Source organism: Bos mutus, chromosome 1 (genome assembly GCF_027580195.1).
Source record: "Bos mutus isolate GX-2022 chromosome 1, NWIPB_WYAK_1.1, whole genome shotgun sequence".
NCBI classification, from domain to species: domain Eukaryota; kingdom Metazoa; phylum Chordata; class Mammalia; order Artiodactyla; family Bovidae; genus Bos; species Bos mutus.
The window spans coordinates 81,398,391-81,410,805 of NC_091617.1; the positions used below are offsets into that span (position 1 = coordinate 81,398,391).

The following is a 12,415-nucleotide window of genomic DNA, read 5'->3' on the forward strand; positions in this document are numbered from 1 at the left end:
GCCCTGAAAGGGCTACCTCTCTTTTTCAATCAAGTTGTTTTTCCTTCATTTGTAACTTTAACACCGAAGGGCTTCCCCTGTGGCTCAATGATAAAGAATCTGACCACAATGCAGGAGATACAGGAGACTTGGGTTCAATTCCTGGGTCAGAAAGATCCCCTGAAGGAGGGCATGGCAACCCACTTCAGTATTCTTGCCTGGAGAATCCTATGGACAGAGGAGCCTGGTGGGCTACAGTCCATAGGGTCATAAAGAGTCAGACATGACTGAGTGACTAAGCATGTTAATACCCAAGGCATATCTTTTTTTTTTTGCTTTTTTGCTTTTTTGCATCAGCTGTTGCTTTTACCTGTAACAATCTTCTCCTCCAAGATCTTTGCATTACTAATTCCTCTTGCCATTCAGATTCCAGAATCAATCAGACTCAATGCTATTTTCTCAAGAAAGTTTTCTATAACAATCTAAGATAGTCTCTCATTCTCTCTTTACCTGTTTGACTTTTAACAGAACACTTGTCTTGGATATTTTTGGTTTGTTTATTTGTTTGTCTTTTACTGTCAAACTTTTTTTTTTGCTAATGTTGGCCTTATGAGCCTTGTCCACTAGGTTCATGAAAGCACACTCAGAGGCTTTCACTCAATAAATTCTTCTTGAATTAATGAATAAAAGCTGTTGAAGGAATTTGGGAAATACCATTTGATATAGTGGACATGGAGGTCATTACAGACTCTAGTGAAAGCAAAGTTGAAGAATTATTAAGATGTGAATGAAATGGAAGAAGCAATCTAAAAGATACTTTCAAAGTGTGGGAAAGAAAGGAGAGAAAGAGCGGGGGAAGGAAGGAATCTGGCTGCAAGGGGGAAATTAGATGTGGTGGTAAGGCAAGAGGAAGAAGGGGAAGGTTTGATACAGAGAGAAAGTAATCTGAGGGGGAGATTGTTTAAACTGCTTTTTTAACATGAAAAAGAGTAGATATATTAACCCAGTTTCAGAGAAAAGCTAAAAATGTTGAAAGGAGAAGAAATTAGAAATTTCTCTTGTATCAGTGACAGGTAAATAAAGCTAGAAAGATAACATGCTCTCAAATCAATGGACCTAATGTCAGATGTGAAGATTATGCCAACTTACCCACGTGATAGAAAGGCATATATAGAAGAGGAACTGGTTTTTGCAAACTCACAGGCATTCATACAGAGCTTCCAGGAAGAAAACAATAATCATTTTTCAAAAACTTCATTTCCATGTGATTTTGCACATTAAAAAAAAAAATAACCTATTGGTCCTTCTAACTTTGCAAGTCACTCATATTTTAGATCATAGGGCTCAGCCCCTTGGTATCTTTGTGCCTTTGCTCATAATTGGACTAATGTGAAACTAAAGAGTTAGTGAAGTGTCCTAGGTCAGATACATATTTGCTCCTCAATTAAGGACTTAAAACTTGTTCTGGAGACCTCAGATATACTAAAAGCATTTTATCAAACAGCAGGTTGGCTAATCAAGCTAAAATGTCCAAAAATTTGCTTCTTATACTATGCTTTGTATTTCAAAACAATGTATGAAAGTTATCAACTCTGGACATATAAACTAACTTTTCAAAAAAATGGCTTCATACTCTCTAAAGTAAAAATATTCTATTATTCATGTGAAAGTACTTATAGTTGAAATTCATTTGCAGGATGAAAACTGTAGTAGTGAACAAACTGATGAAGGAGGATAAGCCAATAATCATTTACTGAGCAACTACCAAATATAAACTCTATGCTAAGAGGTCTGGGGGCTGTCAAAGAAACCAAAGGCTTGCAGGATTTTCTAATCTAGCTCTCAATAAAGAACACTTCAAAGAAATATACTGACAAATACAAGTTTATGAGACCTCTTATTACCAAAAAGTGCTCAAAAATAATTGGGGTTGATAGAGTGAGGCCCAATAAAATCAGATAAATATAATCAATAAAGGAATGATGTCTATTCCATAATTTAGTAGACTGCCTATAAACTCACCTGCTGAATATCTAGGCTGGTGATATCCATATGCACAATGAGGGCTTCCACATTTTCCATTAACTTTTTATCTTGGAAATGAACAATCAAGTCTTTCATCACCTGGGGTGTGATCCCCACCAATTTATCACTTAAAATATATGGTTCAAGGCACTCCAGAAACACTCCTTTGGCCACTGAATTTTCACTTAATTTGTCATACACCTGGCTAAATAAAAGATCCCTGTAACAGAATGGGGAAAAATACTTTTAGGAACATTCCAACCATCCATGAAATTCAGTCTACTAAGTATATCTCATCTTTCTCCTATTTCAACTTCCAAGTTTACTAAAAATAGTAACAATATTTGCATAGAGCTTTATGTTTAGAAAAATCTCATAATATATATACTATCCTAATTAATTTGCCCAATATTTTTTAATTTAAATTGTTGAGTAAGTTAAATAATTTGCTGGAAGTCAGTTAGCTAACAAGGGGATGGAGTCAGAATTTGAATCAGTCTTCAGGCCTAAACTCTGTGCTGAATCCCTTATGACACACTGCTTCTTAAAGACAATACCAATATGAGAGCAGGTAGTACAGAGACTATGATGAAACAGAAAAAAATTAGATGGACTATTCACAATTTATCCTTTCCTCTTTCCTGGTATCTAAATCTTCCCATCTAATCTGCATGGCCAATTTGCTTCTTTATCTAGTTCTTGCCCCTTGCTTCCCCAAAGGGTTCAGGTAGTGATAATTGAGAGAAAGGAAAAAGAAAATGTTCAATATTTTAAAAACATGGCTGAAAACTTTTATTGCAGAAATTTAAAAAAATGTAATTAATCAAATGCTGCCACACTCAATAGTTGTTTTATTTATTTCGATTTCTTCTGCAAAGAATAACTTTACTTCTTTTAAAGATTTCTTTTATGTGGACCATTTTTAAAGTCTTTATTGAATTTATTACAATATTGCATCTGTTTATTTTTATTTTTATTTATTATTGGATTTTTGACCAAGAGGCATCTTGGTCAAAGAGATGCGATCTCAGCTCCCTGATCAGGAACTGAACATGCATCCCCTGCACTGGAATGTGAAGTCTTAACCACTGAACCACCAGGGAAATCCCCGGAAATAATTTTAGAGTTATATTCATCATTGATATAATCTGAATTTTGTTTTATGCAATTATATGATAAGCATTATTCTAAGTTTCTGCTGCTGCTAAGTCGCTTCAGTCGTGTCCGACTCTGTGTGACCCCATGGACTGCAGCCTACCAGGCTTCTCCGTCCCTGGGATTCTCCAGGCAAGAACACTGGAGTGGGTTGCCATTTCCTTCTCCAATGCATGAAAGTGGAAAGTGAAAGTGAAGTTGCTCAGTTGTGTCCGACTCTTAGCAACCCCAAGGACTGCAGCCCACCAGGCTCCTCCATCCATGGGATTTTCCAGGCAACAGTACTGGAGTGGGATGCTATTGCCTTTTCCCTCTAAGCTTCTAGTCACTTTTTAAAATTATCATTTTGTCTAACTTATGTGTCAATATGCCGAAACATCAGAATTTATTTAGCTATTCCTGTAGGATAACACTTATTTCTACTATTTCACTATTATGAGTAAGTGAACAACTCCTTACGTAGTCTTTCCATTTGGGGTACTTATTAATAATTCCTTAGTCATTCTACTTTTAGAAATTTATTTAAAGTCAAAAGATACAAAAAAAAAAAGTGTGGCATTTAAATGGTGCTAGGAAAACTGGACACCTAAGTGTCAAAGAATGAGATTTGAACACTTCTAACACCATACACAAAAATAAACTCAAAATGGATTAAAAACTTAAATGTAAGGCCAGAAACTATAAAGCTCTTAGAGGAAAACATAGGCTGTACACACTTTGACCTAAATAACAGCAAGATTCTCTCTGACCCACCTACTAGACTAATGGAAATAAAAACCAAAACAAACAAATGGGACCTAAAAAAACCTAAAAGCTTTTGCACAGCAAAGGAAACTATAAACAAGGTGTAAAGACAACCCTTAGAATGGGAAAAAATAATTGCAAATGAAGCAACTGATAAAGAGTTAATCTCCAAAATATGTAAGTAGTCATATAGCTCAGTATCAGAAAAACAAACAACCCAATCAAATTAAGGGCAGAAGACCAATAAACACATTTCTCCAAAGAAGACATAAAGATGGCCAATAAACACATGAAAAGATGCTCAATACTGCTCATTATTAGAGAAACGCAAACCAAAACTACAATGAGGTACCATCTCACACCAGTCAGAATGGCCATCATCAAAAAATTTACAAATAAATGCTGGAGAGGATGTGGAGAAAAGGGAACCCTCCTGCACTGCTGATGGGAATGTAAACTGATACAGTCATTAAGGAAAACAGTATGAAGACTCCTTTAGAAACGAAGAATAAATCTACCATATGACCCAGCAGTGCCAGTACTGGGCATATACCCTAAGAAAACCACAATTCAAAAAGACACATATACCCAATGATCACTGCAGCAACATCTTCAATAGCCAGGACACGGAAGCAACCCAGATGTCCATCAACAGATGAATGGATAATGAAGTTGTGGTACATTTAAACAATGGAATATTACTCAGCCATAAAAAGGAATGAATTTGAGTCAGTTGTAGAGAGGTGGATGAACCTAGAGTTTCTTATATAGAGTGAAGTGAGTCAGAAAGAGAAAAACAAGTATTGTATATTCACACACACACATATATATGGAATCTAGAAAAATAATACACTGATGAACCTAGTAGAGAACAGACCTGTTGACGGGAAGGTGGGGGAAGGTGAGAGTGGGGCAAATTGAGAAAACAGCACTGACATACATAGACTATCATGTGTAAAACAGATAATGAGAAGTTGCTAAATAATACAGGGAGCCCAGCCTGCCACTCTGCGGAGACACAGAGGGGTGGGATGGGGGAGGGGAGGGAAGGGAGGAGGGGATATTTTACATATACATAATTATGGCTGATTCATGTTGTTGTATAGCAGAAACCAACACAAAATTGTAAAGCAATGTTTCACCAATTAAAAAATAAATAAAATTTAAAAAAAAATAAATTATCTCCAAAAAGCATCACAGCACCAATCCACATAGCCATCAGCAATGTATAATTTCAACAGTTTCAATGGACAATTGTCTTTGGGTTTTTTTCCCCATATAATTTAATTATAAATTAAACAATGTAACTTTTCAGTTCTCTGATGACTGGCAATCCATGTTTCCATGCATACAATGTACTGACATATAATTCACTGATTCTTTAATTCTCTCTTTTTTAAATACAGTAACTGTGCTAATTCTATTTATCTGTTAGGATTGATTGATTACTTATTTATTTGCTAAGTGTGTAATCTTTACATATTTACATATTACACATATGTAATTACAGTATGTGCCTCACGTCAGCTGTGAAAAGTGGTAGATGGTTCATCCACAGATGTGGTCTTTTATGACAAGTTCCACAAAAAGGAGAAGAGTAGATTCTGAAAGTAATGGGATGGGGACTTGCCTCACCTGAAGTCCTGGAAGGGGACAAATGATAAATGGACTGGCTACAACTGCACAGAACCCCACATTGCTTTCTTTTTTTTTTTTAACAGTCTTTTATTTTACTGATTTTTTTTTTTTTTTTTAAATTTTGCTGTGCTAGGTCTTAGTTGCAGCATGTGAGATTTAGCTCCTCAACCAGGGATCGAACCTGGGACCCCTGCACTGGAGTCTTAGCCACTGGACCATCAGGGAAGTCCCAATAGACTTTTATTTTATTTTTAATGGAAGACAATTACTTTACAATATTGTGATGGTTTCTGCCATATATCAACATGAATCGACAATAGGTATACATGTGTCCCCTCCCTCTTAAACCTCCCTCCCCATCCCATCCCTCTGGGTTGTCACAGAGCATCGGCTTTGGGTTCCCTGTATCATACAGCAAATTCTCACTGGCCATATACTTTACATATGGTAAGCATGCTTCAGTGCTACACTCTGAAATCATCTCACCTTCTCTCTCCCCTACTTCGTCCAAAAGCCTGTTCTCTATGTCTGCATCTCCATTGCTGCCCTGTAGGTATGTTCATCAGTACCATCTTTCTAGATTCCATATATATGCATTAATATAAGGTATTTGTATTTCTCACTTCACTTTGTATAATAGGCTCTAGGTTTGCTTTATGCTGCTTTTCAATAAACAGCATTTGTAATATTGGGGGGGTCTGTATCCATTAATTTTTTTTCTCATAGCCACAAATGTAATTTTTGCATCATTTTCCCCTTTGCTTTACATTTATTGGAGTATTTTTCATGTTAGTTTCATTTTAAATCAATAGTCCATTACATTTTTGTGATTACCAACTAGTAGCCAAGTAAAAGAAACTGAGATTAATGAAGCTTTACTATAAGAAAGATAAAATAAGAGTAACAAAGTAACTCTAATGAATTTAAGGAAAATGTTGTATTTGCTAGCCCTTGCACTCTGTAATCGGAGAAGGCAATGGCACCCCACTCCAGTACTTTTGCCTAGAAAATCCCGTGGACGGAAGAGCCTGATAGGCTGCAGTTCGTGGGGTCGCTAGAGTCGGACACGACTGAGCGACTTCACTTTCACTTTTCACTTTCATGCATTGGAGAAGGAAATGGCAACCCACTCCAGTGTTCTTGCCTGGAGAATAGCAGGGACGGGAAGCCTGGTTGGCGGCCGTCTATGGGGTCGCACAGAGTCGGACATGACTGAAGCGACGCAGCAGCAGCACTCTGTAATGTGTTGTTAAAAACAACATGCTAGGAAAGATAATTATATATTTCAGCTCAGCACAAAAAGTCTGGAGGAGAATTAAAGAGCTAAAAATTCAGTAACCAGAGCATAAAAGTTGACAAATAAGGCACTCCTGTGACAAACTGCAGCATGCAGTGCTGGTAAGATTAACGGCAAAACTACGTTTCTTTCTTAACCAGTAAGAGGCTATAATAAAGAAGCAAGAAAAACATAACTCAGCAACTCCTATCTGCATCTATAACTTCAAATAAAAACAAAATTCTAAGACATTTTCTCATCATCCTGGGAGAATATTTATTAGAGTATCAGAGAAAGAGTGAGAAAGAAAAGTACATACAAAAAAAAGTTTTTGGCTCTTGTGTTTCTCTCTGTACTTAGGCATTACTCTTCAGGGTGCAGACTTTGTTTCCTGGAAGGGCTAATTTCAAAACAGATGTTTATTACTTCAAACTTAGCTCCCTACAGAGAGTGTAGCAGAAAAAAATTCATTCTGAATAACAGAGGGCCATCAAAAAAGTCTTCTACATAACTTTTAATACTCATATTAAAGATCCTATTTGGAGTTTATCATTCATAACTTCAAATTGACAGAGAAAATTACCAAATTCACTTTCTGACCTATCAATTTAACAATTAAAAAATGTGAAGAACTCAGCTTTGATGATGCGATAATTACAAATTCAGAGACTGAAGGGAGCAAGAGCATCATCCTAACACTGGCCAGTGTACACTAAATATATCAACAGAACCAAACAACACCCCACTAGATATAAGAGAAATGTCTTCCATGGGTCTTTATAAAGAAGACTATATAATGTAAATACAATATAATGTATACTGTAAAACAATGTTCTCAACAATACCCCAACCATGAATACAATACACCTCACTGGATAATTACATTTAATGCTATAGCTAAAACACTGGAATGAATGAGCCCTAAGTAAAAAGAAGCTAGAGCCCTTTGTGACTTAACTGAAGGTCTGACACAGCAAATAACTGTCTTCTTGATAACCTTCACTGACACTTTCTAGTATGATCCAACTGTGTATGATTCAAGCAGCCTGAACAGACATCAATCCAAGAGTCAAGGCAGCGCTGCACAGGGTTTGGGGAGTGTCTGCCCTGGATCCTCAGAGCTGTCCTCCACTACCGAAGATGCGGTGCAAGCTGGTGTTAGGAGCAAAGCCCAGGAGCCAGACCACCTGCATGAGAACCCTACCTTTGCTCCTCAAAAGAAGCATGAGTAAGCTTTGCAAGTTGCTTAATCACACACTGCTTCTGGAACCTCATATGTAAAATGAAGATAATAATGATACCTACCTCACTATTATAAAAGTTAAATAACTTGTTATAAAAGATAGATACATTAATGGAAAGTATTTAGAACAAAACCTGGAATATAGGATACTAACTATTATTATAAATCTGAAGAATTATGAAATAGTACAGGCTGGTTAATTTACACAGTTACAATTTAAATAAACAGAATCTAATCAAGAGTTTATTTACACTGATTTCTTTTAAACAAAGAGGCTCCAAAAACCAACACTGTGGAAACACAATAAATCTTGCCTTTTTTTGAATGGTATGAAATACTGTGTTTTAGTGATGATTCATAAAAAAGCATAGTGCATGAATCATACACTTTTAAGATCTTTAAGTAGTATTGTTCTTTTGCTATGTTCTTCATCTCCACTATTCTGCCACATAAATTTACAGATGATATACCCACAGCATCTATATTGGACAAGTTAATTTTATTAGGTAAATGGACTGAAAATTTTTAAAGAATCAAATTTCTGTAAATTCATTGTTTTAAAAAACCATTCGGTCAAATTCATAGCAGTATATTGTAATATAAGCAAGAGGCAAGTAGGATTCAAAATAATTGAATCTGACAGGCAATGTATACTCACTTTCGCTGTAGCAGAAGGCAGTAATCAACTATGACGGGTACCATATCCTGTAGAGAAACAATAAAGAAAGCATCAGAACCACATCTCTGTCCAATGGCCCCCTGCATAGACACAACACATAATAAAAGTAGTCTGTTTCAAGTACTGTTGGGAGAATATAACTTGGCACTATACTTTCGGTAAGCAATTTGGCATTCTATGTCAAAAGCCTTAAAAATGTGAAAACTCTTTTACCCAGTAATTCTATCTGGAAATATATCCTAAATACATTTAAGAAGGAAAAAAAAATTAATGTATTAAGGTATTCTCTACAGCTCTATAATAAAAGAAAGGGGAGAAGGAGGCAGACGGGAGGGAGACATTAAAATTAAATATACAACATGGGAAAACAGTTAATTTGCTATTTAAATATTATGTAGATATTGTAAGTTAATAAAGAGCATATAACATTATAACAACACTGAAAATATGCAATTATCTCACACTTTTGTAAAGAAAATCCGCAAGGAAAGAAATAGATCAAATAAATAATATAATACGGTTAGTTCGTCCCACTGGTGGCTCGGGTGATTAAAGTTGTCCATATTTTGCTACAATCCTCCAAACCAGCTATTTTAAGGTTGATTTAATTTCTCAGTTTCAAAATATTTTGATTTTTTAAAATTCATCATATATAGACTCACATCAAGCAAATGGCAACCCATAATTTTGGCCTTTTTAAAGAGAAATCGTTTGAGGAAGGAGCAGTAGCTTATTATGACTAGAACTTGTCAAGTACTCAAGCATTAACATTTCAGCAGTGCTCTTTCATTTCTGTTAGCTGAGGAGCAATGGTTTCCTTTAAACATCCTGGAAAGCTTAGGTTATGTGCAGAAGAATATCCTATCAGAAGAGAGGAGATGCTATGTGAAGAAGAGAATACCACATGCTTAACAATCCTTTGACAAAAAGAACAAAAACTAAGGAATCCTTATTATCTGAACGAGAAGCAAGCAGAAGTAGGACCTATGATTCTAAAAGACTATTCTTGCGCCATCCATCCTGCTTCCTTATCAATATTCCTCATGACTACATTAGAATCTTACTTAGGTTCTTCAAAAACAGAAACTAAAGCCATAGATTTGAATCATGTTAGAGCTGTATTAAGTCTAAACCCTGAGTGAGAATACAGAGTGAGATGAATAATCTCCAGGAGAAAACAAAACAAAAAAAACTTCTTAGAAACATTGGGGAAATTTAATAAACACTCTTAAAAATACATAGTTGAGCTCCCCCTGCCCCAAAATAGGGGCAATATCCAGGGTTTAAAATTGAAAAGGGAACTGCAAACTAAAACAATAAGCCCTGAGCTGTCACTCAAACTGGCTTATAAATTTGTTATTCATATAAGAGCTTGGGTTTTAATGTCAAACAAGCTGAGGCCTTGATTCTTACAACATAAAGAAATGACACAAAGACCCTCCTAAAACCAGGATTCTTAGAAGATGCCTCCTTAGTGAAAGGAAATTGGGCGGGGGGGCGGGGGAATGCCTATAGGCATAGAAAGATCACAAGAAATGCTGTCTGTCTCTGCCTGGATGCCTGGACTCAGTGGGGATAAATCTGTACTCTCTGAGAATTTATAAACAAGATCCTGCCTATAGGTAGATTTGGGACTTGAATTTACACTATCTCCCTAGTATGGGAATAATCAAGCCAAGAAATGAACATAAAAGGTGATCCTGAAGAAAGGATACTCCCAGGGCACTTGAAAGAAGAAAATTCCAGAAACAGTATTTAACACAGGCAAAATAAGACCTGAAAAAGTCCCACTAAAGATGTGCTCAAAATAAAAAATTTTAAAGCACCTCATGAAATAATGTATCATAAGTAAATGGCAGCAGAAACTACAAACAACAGAGGGAGACCCATAAAACTTCAAATATTATAATTACTAGGTAGAATTATTAAAGTATATTCAGAATTATTAAAGGCATAAAATAAGGAATTAAGGGCCTAGCCTAGTATTAAGTACTAAGGATAAACTACAGGGATAATGGAGAGTGAAACCACCAGATTAATACATGCAGACAAATCATTCTGTTGATTCTATAAAGGGAGGATCTGGAAAACCAAGACTGAAGATAGGTGGCTATTACAGTCCAAGATGGAAACAGGAGATTAAACTGGGGTAGTGAGAGTAGGCATAAAAAATGGCAGATACAATCAATAACCATAAAGAAAAACTGTAGAGGTTGGTGACAGACTGGTTGTGGGTAGGAAGGCATAAGGAGTCTATGAAACTGCTAAGTTTCTAGTATGAGTGATGGTTAGATGACGATGTCATGAAATGAGATAAGGAATAAAAGAGGCAGTGTCAGAAGGAAGAAGCTAAATGTAGCCTGGGCTACCATAATAGCTTTGAGGAACATCTTTACTTAGATGTTGAACAGTAAGCAATTGGATATAGTAATCTGAAACACCTGGGTAACAATCACACACTTCTAAGTTATGAGAGGAAATATTATACATGAATAAAACTGTCCAGCAATAACAGGGGGAAAAAACCAGTGAACACTGAACTACATCTTGAGGACGACCAATATTTATGACACGGTCAGAAAATGGAAACAAAATCCAACTCAGGAACAGTCACAAAGGTTTAAAAGTTAGAAGAAAAGAAAAAAAAAAAAAAAAAGAGCATACATTCATAGATATCTACAGGATACAGAATTTTAAAAAGGAAGGAGTGATCATCACTGTTTAATATAGCACTGGGGATGAAAAAAGATGAACATTTTATTTTATTTATAGATTAGGATACCATCAGTATCAGTAGTAAAAAGGTGTTTTATCTTCGTGACTAGATGGTAAGCACAGTAATGAGTGAGAACCAGCTTGCAGAGAATTGGGGGGAGAAAGGTGAGAAAGAAAGGAGGAGGAGAGGGCGAGGAAGAGGAAGAGAAAACATCAATATATGTGTAACTGAAACCCCTGAATAAGAAAACTAAAACAATAGAACAAATAGTTCAAGATACAACCCAAGAAAACCTTCCTGAGATTTTTTTTTTTTAACAGTCATCAATCTACATATTACTAGTGCAGGAAAAAAAAGGCCTAGGATGATTATTCTGAGACCCAGTAAAATTACTGGATTACCCAAACTAAGTAGCCAGTAAATACGATGAATTTTGAGAGAGGACAAAAAAACACCTGGCTAGCCTCAGATTTTCCCACAGTAGTATTCGATGATAGAAGATAACAGAACAACATTTTCAAGATCCTTAAAGAAAGGCAAAATGCTTTTCAATATAAAAGCTAGAAACCAACAATGTGAAGACTCAACAACTCAAAAATCATTGTTCTCTTGAGGCTTCCCTTTTTTTTTAACTTCTTCCACATTATTTTACTTTTGGCCAAATCTTAACCAAATAGCCTCCATATCTGGAAAAAAAAGATGTGTCTTTTATTAAACATTTGTCACCTTCTGTTTAGAAGCCTATCATTTTATAGCCAAGAATGTGAAGCATATTCTTCTTCATGAAAGTAATATGAATTCAAAGAACATTTGAAAAATACATAAAGACATTTTAAAAGATAAAATGCCCTCCATAATTTTACCACTAAGAGAAAATATTATTTAAAATGATTATATTTCTTTGCCTTTTTCTAATCATTTAGCATAATTAAGATATCAGTTGTTCTCAAAGTGTGACTC

At 35.7% G+C, this 12,415-nt stretch overlaps 1 protein-coding gene across 2 annotated transcripts in view; it reads right to left on the reverse strand.

The window, feature by feature from the left end:
* Positions 1 to 12,415, reverse strand: part of VPS8 (VPS8 subunit of CORVET complex) — a 295,718-nt gene that overhangs the window by 200,839 nt on the left and 82,464 nt on the right. For both annotated transcript variants that reach the window (XM_070372173.1, XM_070372165.1), the window contains exons 21-22: positions 8,719 to 8,765; positions 2,002 to 2,224 (exon numbers count right to left, since the gene is read on the reverse strand). In XM_070372173.1, the coding sequence (XP_070228274.1) occupies positions 2,002 to 2,224; positions 8,719 to 8,765 (270 nt within the window). The remainder of the gene's footprint in view (positions 1 to 2,001; positions 2,225 to 8,718; positions 8,766 to 12,415) is intronic.